Source organism: Spinacia oleracea, chromosome 2 (genome assembly GCF_020520425.1).
Source record: "Spinacia oleracea cultivar Varoflay chromosome 2, BTI_SOV_V1, whole genome shotgun sequence".
Taxonomy (NCBI): Eukaryota; Viridiplantae; Streptophyta; class Magnoliopsida; order Caryophyllales; family Amaranthaceae; genus Spinacia; species Spinacia oleracea.
The window spans coordinates 91,703,271-91,724,851 of record NC_079488.1 but is presented as its reverse complement, the minus strand read 5'-3'; the positions used below and the strand labels follow the sequence as shown (position 1 = coordinate 91,724,851).

The following is a 21,581-nucleotide window of genomic DNA, read 5'->3' as shown; positions in this document are numbered from 1 at the left end:
ATCTCATCAAGTCTTTGGAATGCAGTAATGGATAATGACAACATATTGTCAGTGTTGTATCTATTGTCAGTGAGTTGCAGGAAAAAAAAAAAAAACTAATCTGAAGCAAGATCCCTGTTACAAAGTGATGAGGCACTAAGTTGTATTAAAGCACTAATATGCAACTTGTCATAGTAAACAGAAGTTTAGTCCTACAAAATCCAAAGATACACTCTGTACATACAAACAAACAAAAATACAAATATCCAAGAATCGTCTGGTAGCAGGGGAAAAAATAAGAGAAGTTTAGTCCTACAAAATCTAAAGATACACTCTGTATATACAAACAGAAAAATCCAAGGATTGTCTGGTAGCAGGAAACAAGTAATAATCATATCAGGTAAGCTCCTACAAAAAAATTGGTACAACAAGTTTTGCGGATGGGGGGAGATTACAAGTCCCCTGATGACTATCTTACTAATTCTAATATGATTTGGAGTATGAGTACTCACGATTGTATCACAGTCTTTACTAATCCGCGACAGCTCGAGAGAAAGCAAGGAGCCCTTGGATGCTTGAAAAATCCAATTGGCATACGACATTACAGTTCCATGTTGCAAGATGGTGAGAACTATTTTACAGCCAACACATTAATCAATCCCCAAGCTTGAGTAAGGTTCAAATCCAACCTGAAAACCAACACATTATTCTTTCCATAAGTTATTGCAAAACTGCTAACAAAGGTCTTATGGGGGAACATAATAAGTCAAAGCCCTAAATTTCTTTTGTATTTTGTATTCATTGCAGCATGTACATGCAACAGAAAATTTACAAAAATAAGCAATCCTCATGCTTGATTCGTAAATTGTACACGACCATATCAACCTTGAGGTAATTTATACAGACTAGAATTATCACAAAAGGTGAATATATTGTGTTACTGCAATAATGAAAAATATACAATAATTTACTGAAATATACTACTCACAGAACAGTCATCATGAACACGCCAAATGGTCTCGCCCAAAAGATTTGCAACTGACAGTACAGTAAGCTGGGGGAAGTAGTTTTTCTCCAAGACAGGAATTGTATTTGTGATGATTACTTCTTGAAACAAACCACTGGATAACCTTTCAATAGCAGGAGGACTGCAATATGAACAAAGATTCATAAGGACTCTATCAAGAATAGTAAGATATTAGAAACCTGGATCAATGGTCACACCATTCAATAGTCATTTTATAAAAGATACAACTTAGATTCAGTAAGATATTAGTAACATAGATTCAGCCATCTAAATGGATATCAAAGACAAACTTGTATTTCATGTCAGTGATTCTTTGGGGGGGACAAAAGTAAACAAAATCGATGTGTTCATGATCCGTGCATCAACCAACCATCTTCATGGTATGACACTCAGCTAACTTTGGTTAAGGATCTTCTACTGTGGCCAAACGTAGAGGTTACCAGTAATTAGACAACTCCCTAGATTAGAATTGTATAGGCTACACGCAATGCATTTACCTGAAGACAGCATGTGTGCTACATGCATAGACTTCCCTTGCTCCTTCCTGGTGCAAGAGGGCTGCCCCTTTAGAAATTGTACCTATATGCCAAAGGAGGAAGAAAATATCATTTTCAAATTCTAATGTCAACTTCTATCATTAACAAAGTGGAAGTCTTAGCAGTTTTTAGTAGCAAATTCAAATACAAGTGAATGACTGATAAGAACTTGATAAAACCCAGAGCGTATAGCGTCCAGTAAGAAAAGAGAGAACGCCAACAAGACAAAAGACAAACAAATTAAGCCACGTTTTCCCTTACAAGAACTAAGACATTAGAGCTATAAGAAAGAATAGAACTTACCAGCTGTATCTATCATATCATCCACCATAACTGCTACTTTTCCCTTAACATCACCAATCAAATTCATTACCTGTAGACCTTTTAGAATGTTACGAGAGGAAATAATAGATGCATTATACAGAGAATAAACAAAACTTGAAACTGATTGCATTATCACTATGCAAGCATTAATTAAGCTATTAGTTCTTACTACAAATTCAAAAACATCGGGCTTTCATCTCTTAGTCCAAGGCCATCAACTCGGAAGGACTGAAATTTTAATCTCCTAATTCCCCTTCCCGAAAGGAAATATTCTCTTCAAAGGTTGAGATGAAGCAATAAGAGCCACAAATATTTACCTCTGCAACATTGTGCCCATGGCGCCTCTTATCAACAATGGCAAGTGGTGCATCAGATAACTTCTTCGCAAAAGCACGAGCTCTGGCGACTCCACCAACATCCGGTGAAACGACAACTAAATCATCTGAACATATTGTCTTGCTTGCTAGGTAATCTAGAATCACAGGCTGGGTAGAGCACAAATAGAAAGAAGCAATTAGTGTTTATAAAACGTTCCTAACAGATTTAATACTGGTTTTCACCCTTCTTCTAAGAGCGATGGGGGAGGCACTCTGAGTTGGCATTCCTATATTGTTAATGTTTCTCCTACATCCTATCTTGAACTTCCCACTGTCCTATTTGGGATGTCCCAGAAAATAACTTCCCTTCTCCTTTTCAAGTCAAATTTATTGTCTATCTCATCATCACCTTTCTCTCAGTTCCAATCCATTATTTTATTGCTTTTCCTATCTGTCCACTGTTAAGTTTTATTCTACTCTTAAATTTTGGTCTTAACCTCCATGTCACTCAGAAATGAGAAGTTAACTATGGGACAAAGGAAGTAATTTCAAAAAGACAGATAAGTTTATTTTTTTTGAAAACCTAACAAATTATTAGGGATCTGCCACTTCATACAAAAACCGACAGTAGAAAAGATTTTGGACTAATCACATACATGCTTCAACAAGGGAAAAAGAAGAAATCACTCAAAAGGGGCTAACAATCTTACCTGACCATATACATGATCCACCGGTATATCAAAATATCCCATTGACTGCCCAGAATGAAGATCACAAGCAAGTACTCGATTAGCACCAGCTTCTGTTATCAGGTTAGCAACAAGTTTGGCTGCTATCGATTCACGTCCTTGTGTCTGAAACAGAAAATTATAGACATGTGTAATGTCATATTGCAAAAATATCCTGGAAAAGATATCCTCCCTCAAAGATAAAAGAAACTTTTTCTCTATTTCCACACAGGAGAAGTGGGATTGGGTGAAGAGAGAGTCAGGTATGTAGGAAAAAACTACCTCGGGTCAAAAGGGGTCTAAGATTTGAAGGAACATGATATGTGACACTTTGATGAATTCCAACGAGAAATAAGAATAGTAGCATTACTTTTGAGACAAGCTAGGGATATGAACCACCGTTTTGAAACTTTAAACACCCTACTATATATGAATGATTAAATGTCAAGTTTTCAATAAAAAAAGCTTTCCTATTCTTTAGAAGGTGACCAAGTTCATTTTTCTCTTAGATCAATCGATCAAGAAGTACTTTTGACGTCAAAGTAGAAGCTCAAGATACTCATCAGGTTTGGCAGTTTACCTTTCGATCAGCTCTAGCATATCCAAAATATGGTATAACCGCGGTTATATTTTTTGCTGAAGCTCTTCGGCACGCATCAATCATTATCAGAAGTTCCATAAGGTTCTCATTGGCAGGTGGACATGTAGGTTGAACAAGAAAAACATCACAACCTCTAACGCTCTCTTGGAGTTGAACATAAATCTCACCGTCAGCAAAACGTTTGATCTTTATTTTTCCAAGCTGGAGACCCATATAACAAGCAATTTCCTATTGAGCACAACAGTTTGTCATCAAGACCTTGCTTTAAATCATATCATTATGAGATTTTTGAAATAAAATGATACATAAAAGGCAGCTTGATGGGCTTAGATTTATATGTATGCAGAGCCTTAGTCCTTACCCTCGAGCACGACTAATAAACTAGGGTTTCCGTATTCAGGGAAATGATCAGTAAGTTCTTAACAATGAATACCTATATCATTCTCCTTAGTCGACTAGTGTATAGACTAGAGAGTTTTAATTCAAACTTCTGCATCTCATTAAAAGTAATTCAGCGGAAGTTTTAACTACAACTTAACAAAGAACATCTAGCTTACCAAAACAAAGGCCAGTAATCCAAGTTCTACAATATATTTATTCCCTATTAACCCCATGAACCCTATAATCAAACTTGCACCACTCATAACCTTGAAACTCCTGTGCTTAATTGCTTAAAAAGGGAAATGAGAACAAAAACCGCAAACTAAATAAGTAATAAGGAAATCTTAGCTATCTCATTTGGTTCGATATAATGGTGCAACCGTGCAGCTAACCTATCTCTTCACTTGCACTATGCAAGTGCTTAGCCCGTTACCCCGCTGCTCATTCAAATAAAAACCGATACAACATTAAAAATCATTAAATCAAACAAATCCCAAACCATTATAGTTAACATATATGATCCCTTTGTCTTAAAAATTGACCTTAATTTAAAAAATTGAAAGTCGAATCTTGTAAACTTCACCAATAATAATCTATAAAAGCTTCAGGTTAAATTATGCAGTTATACTAGTTGACTAGTTCAGTTCAAATCTAAGAGTAACTTTTTAAATTATATACTTCCAATAATTTTACGAACCATTAAATTATACTCCAAGAAATAATCAAAAAATAATCTTGAAAGCTACAAAAAAGCCAATTGTACTTGTACTAAATTGATCAACCTAAGTATATTAGGAGCCAAGTAATCATTCAGCATTATTAGTAGCAGCATTGGCGGATCTACATGGTGGGGGCACGTGTCAACCCACAAAAACGCTTAATATAGCAATTAGTATAAAAAGAGCTGTCCACGTGAAAGTTTCACAAACGAAGATCACTGGTCGTTGGACTTGCAATAAGATTAATCTTTGGGTTAAGAAGGTCAGGGGTTCAATTCGGGGCTTAGCAGTTGCAACTTGCAACTACAGCATTTTTTCCCCTAAACTTCCCTTTTTCTTTCAAAGTTAAAATTATACAAATTGAACTACAATAACATTATCTTTGTACTTATTTTATTTTTTGTATCAAATTTATGTTCAACGGTTATAGATGACCAAAAATCCAAATTAATGGCACTAATAAAGATTTATTTGTTCTTTTTGCTGTGGGATGTAATGGACTAAATCAAAATGGCTCCTTAAACCTCTTCGCTTCCTTTCCATTCCTTTCCACAAAGTAGAAGATGGTTGTCCCGTTATCGTCCCGTTATCGCTTTTGGGTCAATTTGAAACGACCTCTCCGCAATTGCAGGGGTAAGGTTGAGTACACCCGACCCCCCTTACCCCGCTTCTTGCGGGTTGAATACTTTCTTCATAAGGGTATTTTTTTTGAGGGTTTCTAAACCTCAAGTGACTTGTGTCCACATGGACACAAGTGATCCAAATACAATCATCTTGAGTACCAACACATAATATGTCAGTACCAAAATGCAAAATTGCTTAGAAATACCACCAATATAAGTCATATGTGTTATTATTGGTATTCACATAATTTGTATTGGTACTAACATATTCTGTATTGGTACTTTAAATTCTGTATTGGTACTCACTTGTGTCCAATATGGACATAAGTCACTTGTGACAAAGACTTCCTCATTTTTTTTTAATGCAAGTACGCTTAATAAATAAAATCATAACTTTTGAAAAATTAAGAGTGTATGTGTGATAATACTCCAAAGGAATACGTTTCTGCTAAAAAATGTAAAAGTTAATTTTCTCAAGGAATACTTTTTTGCTTTAACATTGTACTACTGTGCAAAGCAATGAAGCATTGGTTATTTTATTGGTTCCCCTTGATCAAGAATCCCGAATCCTCCACTAATTAGCAATCCAATCTAACAAATCAGCCCAAACCCAATTCAACAAACCCAAAAATATATTCTAACAGTTCAGTCATAAAGTAAGCTAAATTTAGGGAAATAGATCAAATTACCTGAGCAAGAGCAGGATTGGCGGTACCGGAGAAAATCCGAAGACGGGTATCATTCCGATTAATAGAACTATCGAAATGCGTAGAAGCCATAAATGAGGGGAATGATTGCTGGTCCATTCCAGATGAACGAGAATAGGAAGAAGATGGGGGTTTCCCATTTTCCGCAGCCTTCAATTGCTCTGCCAAGTTACATTTCTGCAAACAATAGTTGAAACCCACAAAATTAAGTTACAGAAAAAACCAAGAAATTATAAGAATCATTCAAAAATTGAAAGAAAAGGTACTTAAGGAAAAATTACAATGGGGTTTCGAGGTGAGAATTTGAGGGAACATAGATTGAGGACGGGTTTTGATGGGGTTTGAGAGAAAGGGGTCGATTTAGTAGCTGGACATGGGCACCGAAGTATAGACGCCATTTTTGTTTGGAGAGAGAAAAGGGAGCCAGAAACGCCGCGAGAAAGAGGGAGACTATGGCGTAGGGTTAAAGGTGGGAAAAATAAATAAATTAAGGGTGTGTTTGGATTTATTTTTTTGGTTTGGAAATGTACACAAAGGAACAATTTTTAAAAATAGAAATAGCTGTTGTGAGGTAATAGAAAGAAACAGAAGTTTATATCTGATACAAGTAAAATACAATACAAACTTTTGTGAAGCAAGTGTATTGCTCGTATCATTTGCAAAGGTAAAGCAAGGAGTATTTATAGCCAAATACTCTTACTATTCATGCCTAGTAGCTCTACTATTTACTAGGGTAGGTGGTAGAAAACCTTGTGTAAAAATATGACATTCACCTAAGTATTAGTTACAATTGTTGACTCCTACAATTGTTGACTCTCAACACTCCCCCTTGAATGTCAGTTTAAGCATGGTGTCAGTTGCCTCATTACTTTATAGAACTCAGTGGAACCAAAAACCACTGTTAGGGGATAAAAGTCTATGATTATATGCTTTAGCATACTGCCTCATTAAAAACCTTGTCAGGAAAAACCCAGTGGGATAAAAACCTGATCGAAGGGAAAAAGAGTGCAGTGCATATAATACTCCCCCTCAATTTAATATATCTCACGAAGACGACGCATTCCAATTTTGTGTACCAACTGCTCAAACCTCTTTGAAGGAAGAGATTTGGTAAACAAATCAGCAAGATTGTCACACGATTGAATCTGTTGTACGTTTATCGTTCCTTCTTTTTGGAGATCGTGTGTGAAGAATAACTTTGGAGATATGTGTTTTGTTCGATCACCCTTGATGTACCCTTCAGTTACTTGTGCGATGCATGCAGTATTGTCTTCGTAGATGATGGTAGGATTTTCTGTTACTGAGTTCATTCCACATCCTTCTTGGATATTGCTGATCATTGACCTGAGCCATACACATTCTCGTCCAGCTTCATAAAGAGCAATCAATTCCGCATGGTTTGATGATGTAGCGGTCAATGTTTGTTTCGTTGATTTCCAAGATATTGCAGTACCTCCATAAGTGAACAAATATCCAGTTTGTGACTTGGCCTTCTGTGGGTCCGATAAGTATCCAGCATCTGCATATCCAATGAGGGTGGCATCTTTTCTTGACTGATAGAGTAGACCAAGATCTGGTTTTCCTAGTAGATAACGGAATAGATGCCTTATTCCATTCCAATGTCTCTTTGTTGGCGAATTGCTATACCTGGCTAACAAGTTCACAGAAAAAGCAATATCGGGTCTAGTATTGTTAGCTAAATACATTAAAGCGCCAATTGCACTTCGATATGGTACTTCAGGACCAAGAATTTCTTCATTTTCTTCTCGAGGTCTGAATGGATCATCTTTCATATTCAAAGATCGAACGATCATAGGGGAATTCATTGGATGTGATTTGTCCATGTAAAAGCGTTTTAGTACCCTTTATGTGTAATTTGATTGATGGACAAAAATTCCCTCTTTCAAGTGCTCAATTTGTAGTCCAAGACAAAATTTGGTTTTTCCAAGATCTTGTTAGGTTATGATACATATGACAATTCATAAATCATGCGGAAAAACCATTTAGCCAGGAATACATATTATTTACACATAATCATATAGCATAGTTTAGATGCATACTCTTTGTTGCGTGCCTTCCCTAGCTGCGCCCGAACCGAACAAGAACAAGTCTTTAGGACTCCAAGTGTCGTCCCTCCGTAGATAGTCCACAGCACGTCCGGATCCGCCTTAAGATTGACCAACTAGAATCGCCCTTAAGGTACTAAAGATTTTCGGCACTCTTAGGTAAGAAATGTGTCTGAATTTTCTCTCAAAAACTCACTTTGAATACTTGAATAATCTATGAAAATATGTGACCCTAGGCACTTATTTATAGAGTTATGGAAAGGGTTTTGGAATCCTATTAGGATACTAATTTATTTAATTATAACCCTACTAGGACTCTAATTAAATAATCATTATCTAATAGTTTTAGGATTTAATCACACTTCGAATCCTGATTGCTTCAGGATTCCCGCACAAGCAATGCACGAGCACCGTACACCCGCGCAAGCCTTGCGGCCCACGCTAGGCGCACAGCGCTCGGCCCATTGCTGCGCTCCGCGCGCGCGCGCCCAAGGCCTTGGCTGAGCCTGGCCTTGCGCTGGGCCTGGTCGAGGCTTGGCGTGCGCTGGTGTGCGTTGGCTCGCTGGGCGACGGCCTGGCTTCGTGTTGGGCCTTCGTCTAGCGGGCCTCGTCCGATGCTAATTCGTACGATACGCTTCCGATTAAATTCCCGATTCCGGAATTCATTTCCGATACGAACAATATTTAATATTTCCGATTCCGGAATCAATTTCCGTTTCGAACAAATATTTAATATTTCCGTTTCCGGAATTATTTTCCGATTCCGATAATATTTTCGATTCTGACAATATTTCCGTTTCCGGCAATATTTCCGATTCTGGCAATATTTCCATTTCCGATAATATTTTCCGATACGTACCATGTTTCCGTTTCCGGCAACATCTACGACTTGGATAATATTTATATTTCCGATACGATCCATATTTCCGTTTCCGGCAATATCATCGTTTCCGGAGTATTCATTTCTTGCCTGTGACGATCTTAGCTCCCACTGAAACCAAGATCCGTCGATTCCGAATATCCATAGATGGAGTATCTAATGCCATTAAATACTTGATCCGTTTACGTACTATTTGTGTGACCCTACGGGTTCAGTCAAGAGTAAGCTGTGGATTAATATCATTAATTCCACTTGAACTGAAGCGGCCTCTAGCTAGGCATTCAGCTCACTTGATCTCACTGAATTATTAACTTGTTAATTAATACTGAACCGCATTTATTAGACTTAACATAGAATGCATACTTGGACCAAGGGCATTATTTCCTTCAGTCTCCCACTTGTCCTTAGGGACAAGTGTGCATTTCCTAATTCCTTTGTCGCTCGATGCTTGCTCTTGAACATAAGGTAAGAGTTGTCATCCTTATTATGTCCAGAGGTGTTTCTCGGTTTCAGAGTTCAACTGATCAAATAAACAGATAATCATAGCCTATGATTCATCCGAGCATGGCCATGCATTTCACAGTTTCTAGCTCTCCGAGTGGCCTTGTACAACTTTTAAGCATCTCATCCCGATTTATGGGAGGACAATCCCAATCTTGCGATCTTGAGATTAGACTTCGTTTGATAGGTGATTACCTGAGCGTTGCCTTTATAGCCTCCTTTTACGGTGCGACGGTTGGTCAACGTCAAAGCAACCAGTTCTCAAACAAGTAATCTCAAATCACTCAGGTATTGAGGATTTAGTGTCTAATAATTTTAATGAAATTTACTTATGACAGATTTTCATCTCTTACAGTAAAGTTTCATAGGTCTTGTCCGATACTAGTCTTCCCAAAGTAAGTATCTATGCAAATGATTATGACATTGCCATGTCCACATAGTTCAAGAAACAGAACTACTGGTCATCTTGCATTCTAATCGTCTAACGTTTTCTATGCGTCCAATTTTATAGAAAACTCCGACTAGGGACCATTTTCAACCTTTGACATTCAAGTTCACTTGATAGACATTTCTTAGTCACAGGACTGGTCCTGACAGTCTATCTTGAATATATCGTCAAATTGAAGGGACTCATCATTTAATAAACCACAAATTAAATGGAAAAAATGAATTCTTTTCATTTATTGTGAATGATTAACCAATAATGTTTTACAAAGATTTAAACTCTAAAACTTTAAAACATTAAACAGAGACATCAAAGCCATTCTCCAATATGCTTGATTCCCATAACTGCAGTGTGCGAGTTGTGCTTCGCCTGCGGCAGAGGTTTGGTCAATGGATCTGATATGTTGTCATCAGTTCCAATTTTGCTTATCTCGACTTCTTTTCTTTCAACGAACTCTCGTAGAAGGTGAAATCTACGAAGTACATGCTTGACTCTCTGGTGGTGTCTAGGCTCCTTTGCCTGTGCAATAGCTCCGTTATTGTCACAATACAGGGCTATTGGTCCTTTAATGGAGGGGACTACACCAAGTTCACCTATGAACTTCCTTAGCCATATAGCTTCCTTTGCTGCTTCATGTGCAGCAATGTACTCCGCTTCAGTTGTAGAATCCGCAATGGTGCTTTGCTTAGCACTTTTCCAGCTTACTGCTCCTCCGTTGAGGCAGAAGACAAACCCAGACTGTGATCTGAAATCATCTTTGTCGGTTTGGAAACTTGCGTCCGTATAGCCTTTAACAATTAATTCATCATCTCCACCATAGACCAGGAAGTCATCTTTGTGCCTTTTCAGGTACTTCAGAATGTTCTTGGCAGCAGTCCAATGCGCCTCTCCTGGGTCTGACTGGTATCTGCTCGTAGCACTGAGTGCGTACGCAACATCCGGGCGTGTACATATCATAGCATACATTATTGAACTAATCAATGATGCATATGGAATCCCATTCATTCGTCTACGCTCATCAAGTGTTTTTGGGCACTGAGTCTTGCTTAGAGTCATTCCATGAGACATGGGTAGGTAGCCTCGCTTGGAGTCTGCCATCTTGAACCTATCAAGCACCTTATTGATATAAGTGCTTTGACTAAGTCCAATCATCCTTTTAGATCTATCTCTGTAAATCTTGATGCCCAATATGTACTGTGCTTCTCCTAGATCCTTCATCGAAAAACATTTCCCAAGCCAAATCTTGACAGAGTTCAACATAGGAATGTCATTTCCGATAAGTAATATGTCGTCGACATATAATACTAGGAAAGAAATTTTGCTCCCACTGACTTTCTTGTATACACAAGATTCGTCTGCGTTCTTGATGAAACCAAAGTCACGGACTGCTTCATCAAAACGTATATTCCAGCTCCTGGATGCCTGCTTCAATCCGTAGATTGACTTCTTTAGCTTGCATACCTTTTTAGCATTCTTTGGATCCTCAAAACCTTCAGGCTGTGTCATAAACACAGTTTCTGTTAAAACGCCGTTTAAGAAAGCAGTATTGACATCCATCTGCCATATTTCGTAATCGTAATATGCAGCGATTGCTAACATTATCCGAATAGACTTTAGCATTGCAACTGGTGAAAAGGTTTCATCGTAATCCCCACCGTGGACTTGCCTGTAACCTTTTGCAACCAATCTAGCTTTGAAAACTTCAAGTTTCCCATCCTTGTCCTTTTTCAGTTTGAAAACCCATTTGCTTCCAATGGCTTGGTAGCCATCTGGCAAATCGACCAAATCCCATACTTGGTTTTCAGACATGGAGTCTAATTCAGATTGCATGGCTTCTTGCCATTGCTTGGAGCTAGGGCTCGTTATAGCTTGTTTGTAAGTCGCAGGTTCATCACTTTCAAGTAATAGAACGTCATAGCTCTCGTTCGTCAGAATACCTAAGTACCTTTCCGGTTGAGATCTATATCTTTGCGATCTACGCGGGGTAACATTTCTAGTTTGACCATGATTCTCACTAGATTCTTCTAAAGATCTCTGAGTTTCATCCTGAATGTCATCTTGAGCATTCTCTAGAGTTTGTTGTTCGACTCGAATTTCTTCGAGGTCTAATTTTCTCCCACTTGTCATTTTGGAAATGTGATCTTTCTCCAAAAAGACACCATCTCGAGCAACAAACACCTTGTTCTCAGATGTATTGTAGAAGTAATACCCCTTTGTTTCCTTTGGATAGCCCACAAGGATACATTTGTCAGATTTTGGATGAAGTTTGTCTGAAATTAATCGTTTGACGTATACTTCACATCCCCAAATCTTAAGAAAAGACACATTTGGAGGCTTTCCAAACCATAATTCGTATGGAGTCTTTTCGACAGCTTTAGACGGAGCTCTATTTATAGTGAGTGCAGCTGTATTTAGTGCATGTCCCCAAAATTCTAATGGAAGTTCGGCCTGACCCATCATTGACCTGACCATGTCTAGCAAGGTTCTGTTCCTCCGTTCTGACACACCGTTCCATTGTGGTGTTCCAGGAGGAGTCAATTCTGATAGAATTCCACATTCTTTCAGATGGTCATCAAATTCATAGCTCAGATATTCACCGCCTCTATCAGACCGCAGTGCCTTAATCTTCTTGCCTAATTGATTCTCTACTTCACTCTGAAATTCCTTGAATTTGTCAAGGGATTCAGACTTATGCTTCATTAGGTAGACATAACCATACCTACTGAAGTCATCAGTAAAAGTGATAAAGTAGCTGAAACCACCTCTAGCATTTGTACTCATTGGTTCACATACATCTGTATGGATTAAACCCAATAGTTCATTTGCTCTTTCTCCAACTTTAGAGAAAGGTTGCTTTGTCATTTTGCCAAGTAAACATGATTCGCATTTAACATAATCCTCTAAGTCAAATGGTTCTAGAATTCCTTCCTTTTGAAGTCTTTCTAAGCGTTTCAAGTTTATATGGCCTAATCGACAATGCCACAGATAGGTGAGATTTGAATCATCCTTTTTGGCCTTTTTGGTATTTATGTTATATACTTGTTTGTCGTGATCTAATAAATAAAGTCCATTGACTAATCTAGCAGATCCATAAAACATCTCTTTAAAATAAAACGAACAACTATTGTCTTTTATTAAAAAGGAAAATCCCTTAGCATCTAAGCAAGAAACTGAAATGATGTTTTTAGTAAGACTTGGAACATGGAAACATTCTTCCAGTTCCAAAACTAGCCCGGAGGGCAACGACAAATAGTAAGTTCCTACAGCTAATGCAGCAATCCGTGCTCCATTTCCCACTCGTAGGTCGACTTCACCCTTGCTTAACTTTCTACTTCTTCTTAGTCCCTGTGGATTGGAACATAAGTGTGAGCCACAACCTGTATCTAATACCCAAGAAGTTGAATTAGCAAGTATACAGTCTATAACGAAAATACCTGAAGATGGAACGACTGTTCCGTTCTTCTGATCTTCCTTTAGCTTCAAGCAATCTCTCTTCCAATGCCCCTTCTTCTTGCAGTAGAAGCATTCGGATTCAGAAGTGGGTTGACTGACCTTCCTCTTTACAGATTTGGCGCCAGTTTGCTTAGTTGGGCTGGCCTTGTTGCCACCTTTCTTAGCATTCCTCTTCTTTCCAGATTTCTTGAACTTGCCCCCACGCACCATAAGCACATCCTGCTTATCACTTTTGAGCGTCTTTTCAGCGGTTTTCAGCATACCGTGAAGCTCAGTGAGCGTTTTGTCCAGACTATTCATACTGTAGTTCAGTTTGAACTGATCATACCCGCTATGAAGAGAATGGAGGATGGTATCTATAGCCATTTCCTGAGAAAATTGTTGATCCAGCCGACTCATATTCTCAATGAGTCCAATCATTTTGAGAACATGTGGACTTACGGGCTCGCCTTTCTTAAGCTTGGTCTCAAGAATTTGCCTATGAGTCTCGAATCTTTCGACTCAAGCCAGATCTTGGAACATATTCTTCAACTCACTGATGATTGTGAAAGCATCTGAGTTGATGAACGTTTTCTGCAGATCCGCACTCATGGTGGCGAGCATTAGACATTTCACATCCTTGTTGGCATCAATCCAACGATTGAGGGCTGCCTGAGTGACCCCGTCGCCTGCGGCTTCGGGCATCGCCTCATCTAGGACATACTCCTTTTCTTCCTGCATAAGAACTATTTGCAAGTTCCTTTGCCAGTCAAGGAAGTTTTTCCCGTTCAACTTCTCCTTTTCGAGAATTGATCGAATGTTGAATGAATTGTTGTTTGCCATATTAAAAACTACAATTGAAAAGAATAAACAAATAAATAACCATTCACAGTTTCTCTTAATAAACTTAAATCCTAGCATACATGCATAATTCAATGTTTATTAAGCATTTTATTCAAGTTATTTATTCCGGCAGGTGTGAATAAAATGATTCCAATATCCTAAAATCATTGAAGAACTAAGCACAGTTTGTCGACTTAATCCTAGAACATCTTAGGTAAGCAAAAGCCTTTTGCTAATAGTCTAGAAACTATTCTTGGTTGATAGGTACGTCTAAGAACTTATTAGGTAAACCTATCGATTTTGCCACGACATAAAAGGACTCCTTACTTATATCGTTGAGTTTCACCAAAACTAACATGTACTCACAATTATTTGTGTACCTTGCCCCTTTAGGACCAATAAGTAACACCTCGCTGAGCGAAAACTATTACTAGATTTATGTAAAGGATATCCAAGCAAGTGTATATTTTGGCATGGCACCTTTTAACTCAATTTTTAAGTTTGGAACTTAAGGCTCTTACTATGTTGGTTAGATTTTAAGTGAACTAAAATCCTTAATCATGCAACATAATCAAGCCATAATCTTATGCATAATTAAGACATATTTAAAGCAATAAATAACTTAAAGCATGCATAAGATAAAGGTGATCTAGTATGGCCCGACTTCATCTTGAAGCTTTGACTTCAAAGTCCGTCTTGAAAATCTCCGTGGGAGGCACCATTTTCTTCAAATAGGATAAGCTATAATTAAAACTAATTACAACTATTTGATGGTACGCAGACCATATTTGAATTAAAAAACAACTTTGGTACTTTAGACCAATTACATTCAAATTAATGGTACGCAGACCATATTTTCTATCCTATTTGGGCCATACTAGTCACTTCATAACCTGCAAAACAGTACATATACAATATATACCATTCACCCATTCATTATCATGAATGGCCCACATAGCTGGTTAGTAAAACACATTATGCATCACGTAAACATTTGCAGCAATTAATCAAGGGCACCAATAATCTACCAATTATTCAGTCCTTATTAATTCTAATCAAGTTGTTTTAACCTTAAGGATTCGTAGACCTAATCAAGAGTTTATGACTAAAAAGCGCTCCCACTTAAACCAATAAATTTATATGCTTTACTAATTTTAAACATAAAAATGTATTTCTAGTTTAACCGAAAACATACAAATTTAATTAAAATTTAAAGCTCATATGAATTTATAATTGAATCCAAAAAGTTTAATTTAATTTCAGTCGTATTTAAATTAATTCATGATTTTAATTTTAGTAAAATAATTAGAATAAATAAAATTTATTATAATTACAATATTCAAAATTAAAATCCAAGAAAATAATTTAAATTATTAATTTTAAAATTAATTAAAATTACGTAAACTGAAAAATTTCAAATTAAACATTCAAAACGATCTAATCGCAACGCAAACACCCTACGCATCGCACGCCCATGGGCCACACGCACACAGCCATCGCTGGCCATGTGCGCGCAGCCCATGCGCTCGTTGCATAGCTGCTGCATCTTCCATCGCAAGCCATCGCACAAGTGGTGCTCGCTGCGCGCGCGCCAGCGCTCGATGCACGCGAGCCATCGCTCACTGTGCGCGCTCGCCAGCGCTCGCTGCGCGCGAGCCATCGCTCGCTGTGCGCGCTCGCCAGCGCTCGCTGCGCGCGAGCCATCGCTCGCTGTGCGCGAGCCATCGCTCGCTGTGCGCGAGCCATCGCTCGCTGTGCGCGAGCAATTGCTCGCTGCGCGCGATCGACGCTGGGCGCAGCGCTCGTGGCACGCGAGCTTGCGCTCGCTGCGCGCGAGGCTGCGCGCGCTTGCGCGAGGCAGTGCGCGTTGTGGCGCAGCTCGCTTGCTGCCCACACGCGACTGCCGTGCCTTGCCTTCGCCCATGCCCATTCGTCCATAGCTCGTGGCCCACGACACAAGGCAGGGCTACTGCCTTGTGCTCGTGCACCATGCCCCTACTCATTGCATTCGTGCCGCACGGGCGACGAGCTCCCTTGCTCGTCGTCGCATGCCCACACTATACAACACCCCTTAAGGGTAACACGAAGCGTCCATTGCTTTGTGCGTGCAAGTTATATGAACGAATCGCATAAAAAATTTAAAATTTATATTTAAAATTAATGGCAAATTAATAAATAATATTAATTTCATAATTTTATGGCGAAAAATCGAAAATTTATTATTCAATTGATTTCCGATTATTATGGATTCAAGCCTAGGTCATAAAAATTTAAAATTTATCATAAATTTACAATTTTTATGGTGGTTTTTAATCATAGGTTTCTAATTAAATTATAATTAATTATGAAAATCAAATTAATTCTAAATTATTCTAATTTTCAACAAATTAATCATAATTACAAATTAGATTGCATAATTAACAAGGCTAGGCATTCAAACTTGTTAAACATATACAGTAGGTCAATCAAAAATTCAAGATTTATCAACAAGAATCGCAAATATTTAATTTAACATCTTAAATTTACGAAATTTTGCATTCGAAAAACTAAAACCTTCGAAAATTCATAGTTAGGCTTCGAATTTGAGAATTCTGGGTTCGGCAGAAAAACACTATTTTTGTCAAAATTTTAGAATGCCTTTTACATGCGGAATTGACACAAAAATCACTCGATTTGGATGAGTAACGAAGAAACTGCCGAAAAACTGCGTACGTATAATTAAATAAACGCAATTTGCAATTAATTAACAATTACGAAAATTAATCACCCCTTTTAATTCATGAAAATTTGTAATATTTAACCATGTTCATGCAATTTAGATTATGAAAATAATAAGGGGCTCGTGATACCACTGTTAGGTTATGATACATATGACAATTCATAAATCATGCGGAAAAACCATTTAGCCAGGAATACATATTATTTACACATAATCATATAGCATAGTTTAGATGCATACTCTTTGTTGCGTGCCTTCCCTAGCTGCGCCCGAACCGAACAAGAACAAGTCTTTAGGACTCCAAGTGTCGTCCCTCCGTAGATAGTCCACAGCACGTCCGGATCCGCCTTAAGATTGACCAACTAGAATCGCCCTTAAGGTACTAAAGATTTTCGGCACTCTTAGGTAAGAAATGTGTCTGAATTTTCTCTCAAAAACTCACTTTGAATACTTGAATAATCTATGAAAATATGTGACCCTAGGCACTTATTTATAGAGTTATGGAAAGGGTTTTGGAATCCTATTAGGATACTAATTTATTTAATTATAACCCTACTAGGACTCTAATTAAATAATCATTATCTAATAGTTTTAGGATTTAATCACACTTCGAATCCTGATTGCTTCAGGATTCCCGCACAAGCAATGCACGAGCACCGTACACCCGCGCAAGCCTTGCGGCCCACGCTAGGCGCACAACGCTCGGCCCATTGCTGCGCTCCGCGCGCGCGCGCCCAAGGCCTTGGCTGAGCCTGGCCTTGCGCTGGGCCTGGTCGAGGCTTGGCGTGCGCTGGTGTGCGTTGGCTCGCTGGGCGACGGCCTGGCTTCGTGCTGGGCCTTCGTCTAGCGGGCCTCGTCCGATGCTAATTCGTACGATACGCTTCCGATTAAATTCCCGATTCCGGAATTCATTTCCGATACGAACAATATTTAATATTTCCGATTCCGGAATCAATTTCCGTTTCGAACAAATATTTAATATTTCCGTTTCCGGAATTATTTTCCGATTCCGATAATATTTCCGATTCTGACAATATTTCCGTTTCCGGCAATATTTCCGATTCTGGCAATATTTCCATTTCCGATAATATTTTCCGATACGTACCATGTTTCCGTTTCCGGCAACATCTACGACTTGGATAATATTTATATTTCCGATACGATCCATATTTCCGTTTCCGGCAATATCATCGTTTCCGGAGTATTCATTTCTTGCCTGTGACGATCTCAGCTCCCACTGAAACCAAGATCCGTCGATTCCGAATATCCATAGATGGAGTATCTAATGCCATTAAATACTTGATCCGTTTACGTATTATTTGTGTGACCCTACGGGTTCAGTCAAGAGTAAGCTGTGGATTAATATCATTAATTCCACTTGAACTGAAGCGGCCTCTAGCTAGGCATTCAGCTCACTTGATCTCACTGAATTATTAACTTGTTAATTAATACTGAACCGCATTTATTAGACTTAACATAGAATGCATACTTGGACCAAGGGCATTATTTCCTTCAGATCTTTCATTTCAAATTCTTTCATCAAGTATTTTGCAGTTTGTTCAAGTTCTCGTGGAGTTCCAATGATATTTAAATCATCCACATATACTGAAATGATAGCGAATCCTGTCTGGGATCGCTTAATGAAAACGCATGGATTGATTTGGTTGTTTTTGAATCCTTCTTTCACAAGGTATTCACTAAGACGATTATACCACATTCTTCCAGATTGTTTTAGCCCATAAAGTGACCTTTTCAGCTTTATGGAAAGCATTTCTTTAGGTTTGTGGTTTTCTGGTAATTTTAGTCCTTCAGGGACTTTCATATAAATGTCTGCGTCAAGTGACCCATATAAATATGCGGTCACAACGTCCATTAATCGCATTTGCAGTTCTTTCGAAACTGTCAAGCTTACTAGAAATCTTAGCGTAGTAGCGTCAACTACTGGAGAATATGTCTCCTCATAATCAATCCCTGGTATTTGAGAGAAACCTTGGGCAACTAGCCTTGCCTTGTATCTTGTAACCTTATTGTTCTCATTCCTTTTTCTCACAAATACCCATTTGTGCCCGACAGGTTTTACACCCTTTGTTGTGGTGGATATTTTTCCAAAAACTTCTCGTTTTTCAAGAGATTTCAATTCTGCCTGAATTGCCTCTTTCCATTTTGGCCAATCATGTCTGCGACGACATTCATCCACTGTTTTCGGTTCAGGGTCATCATTATCAGATATCAATTCAATTGCAATGGAGTAAGCAAATATTTGATCTACGATAACGTTTTTCCGATTATAATGTTTCTTAGTTGAAACATAGTTCATTGAAATTTCATCGTTATCGACTTCTTTATGATTTTCTTCCACCTCTTTAGGAGGATCATCTTTATCAATATTTTCCTCTTCATCTGGTCTTTCATGACCTTCTTTTGGAGGATCAATATTGATTTCATTTGTTACTCCATCAGGCCTCTTTACTTTTCTTGGCTTAGAATCTTTTGAACCAAATGGCCTTCCACGTTTTCTTCGTGCCATAGACTCATTTTCAATGGCCTTATTATCAGTGGGAATTTCAATGCGTGCAGGTGCATTCTCTGCTGGTATATGTGACTTTGTCACCTTCTTTGTGTCCGTGAATGCATCAGGCAATTGATTTGCAACACTTTGTAAATGAATAATTTTCTCGACTTCTTGCTCACATGAATTTGTTCGTGGATCAGATATTGACAGTTGTGTTGCATTTCATGTGATTTCAATCTCCTTTTTTCGTGGGTCCACTTTCTCTCCCCCTAAGGCTGGGAATACTGACTCATTAAAATGACAGTCAACAAACCTTGCCTTAAATAAATCTCCAGTCATTGGCTCAAGGTATCTAATTATGGATGGGGACTCATACCCAACATAAATTCCCAGCCTTCTTTGTGGACCCATTTTTGTGCGTTGGGGTGGAGTAATGGGAACATACACGGCACAACCAAATATTTTTAGATGTGAGACATTTGATTCTCGACCATATACCAACTGTAGAGGTGAAAACTCATGATAAGCTGTCGGTCTCAATCTTATTAATGATGCCACGTGTAAAATAGCATGGCCCCAAGCAGATGATGGTAATTTTGATTGCATTAACAGTGGTCTTGCAATCCATTGTAGCCTCTTGATCAGTGACTCAGCGAGACCATTTTGTGTATGTACATGAGCCACTGGATGTTCAACAACAATCCCAATCGACATGCAATAATCGTTAAAAGTTTGGGATGTAAATTCCCCAGCATTGTCGAGTCTTATTTTCTTTATTGTGTGGTCTGGGAATTGATTTCGTAATTTGGTGATCTGGGCAAGTAGAATTGCAAATGCAACATTTCTACTTGACAAGAGACTCACATGTGACCATCGTGTTGAAGCATCGATCAATACCATAAAATATCTGAATGGTCCACTTGCAGGATTAATTGGCCCGCAAATATCTCCCTGAATTCTTTCTAAAAATGAGGGAGATTCAGTGGCAATTTTGTTTTTGGATGGCCTTATAATCAGTTTTCCAAGCGAGCATGCAGAGCTTGTCAATTCATTTGATCGGGGTATTTTAACATTCCTTATTGAATGCCCGATTGAATTTGCTACAATCTTGTGCATCATTCCTGTTCCAGGATGACCGAAACGGTCATGCCATAATGTAAGCAAATTCTTGTTATCTAACTTCTTGTTAGATATCATATTTATTTCAATTGGCCGTATATCCATACGATATAGCCCTGAAGAGTATGCTGGCAATTTCTCATAAATATGTTTCTTGCCATATTTTTCTGCCGTGAGGCATAAATATTCTTTTTGATCCACTGTCATTGTTTCTATATGATATCCATTTTGACGCACATCTTTGAAACTTAAGAGATTTCTTCGAGATTTACTCGAATATAAAGCGTCATTAATAGTCAATTTTGTTCCATTTGTGAGCACAATGCAAGCTTTTCCGGATCCTTATATTAGCTTTGATGTCCCAGAAATTGTATTGACATTTGCTTGGTACATTGTTAGTTTTGAAAAATACTTCCTATCTTTTAAGATAGTATGTGCTGCTGCACTGTCCAGAAGACATTGGTACTTGGAATCAACTTCAGGTAGATTCATATCTTCATAAATAAATATGCAATTAGTTTAGAGAAACGATTATAATAAAATACTTTATTCATGAAAATTAGAAATTCATAACAAGGTAATCGAAAAATACATAAGAAAATATATAAAAACGATACATGACATAGTTTAGATGGGGTATTTATGTTAGGTTATGATACATATGACAATACATAAATCATGCGGAAACAACCATTAAGCCAGGAATACATATTATTTACACATAATCATATAACATAGTTTAGATGCATACTCTTTGTTGCGTGCCTTCCCTAGCTGCGCCCGAACCGAACAAGAACAAGTCTTTAGGACTCCAAGTGTCGTCCCTCCGTAGATAGTCCACAGCACGTCCGGATCCGCCTTAAGATTGACCAACTAGAATCGCCCTTAAGGTACTAATAATTTTCGGCACTTTTAGGCAAGGAATGTGACTGAATTTTTCTCTCAAAAACTCACTTTGAATACTTGAATAATCTTGTTATAAATTGTGAACCCAGGCCACATATTTATAGGGGTATGGAAAGAGAATTGGAATCCTATTAGGATACGAATTAATTAAATTAGAATCATAATGAAACTCTTATTTAATTAATTTATCAAATAGAATTAGGAATTTAATCATTA

At 38.1% G+C, this 21,581-nt stretch overlaps 1 protein-coding gene across 2 annotated transcripts; it reads right to left on the bottom strand.

The window, feature by feature from the left end:
- Nucleotides 1-184: 184 nt before the first annotated feature.
- On the bottom strand, nucleotides 185-6,464 carry LOC110793298 (ribose-phosphate pyrophosphokinase 1-like). Of its 2 annotated transcripts, NM_001426424.1 has the most exons (9): nucleotides 6,224-6,464; nucleotides 5,925-6,119; nucleotides 3,492-3,740; nucleotides 2,894-3,037; nucleotides 2,184-2,351; nucleotides 1,846-1,915; nucleotides 1,504-1,585; nucleotides 968-1,127; nucleotides 185-668 (listed from the first exon to the last, which is right to left on the bottom strand). In NM_001426424.1, exons 1-9 carry the CDS (start codon nucleotides 6,338-6,340, stop codon nucleotides 630-632), a joined length of 1,224 nt encoding a protein of 407 aa, NP_001413353.1. In that variant the 5' UTR covers nucleotides 6,341-6,464; the 3' UTR covers nucleotides 185-629. The 2 variants fall into 2 exon arrangements, with proteins under 2 accessions (NP_001413353.1, NP_001413354.1); NM_001426425.1 differs by lacking the exon at nucleotides 185-668 and having other exon boundaries at nucleotides 776-1,127.
- Between the last annotated feature and the right edge of the window lie 15,117 nt (nucleotides 6,465-21,581).

Coding starts and splice junctions, on each gene's coding strand:
- LOC110793298 (NM_001426424.1), bottom strand. CDS start 6,340: ATGGCGTCTATACTTCGGTGCCCATGTCCAGCTACTAAATCGACCCCT. Junction 3,741..5,924: donor CCAATCCTGCTCTTGCTCAG/GTAATTTGATCT, acceptor TGTGCTCAATAG/GAAATTGCTTGTTATATGGG. Junction 3,038..3,491: donor ATGCTAGAGCTGATCGAAAG/GTAAACTGCCAA, acceptor TTTCTGTTTCAG/ACACAAGGACGTGAATCGAT.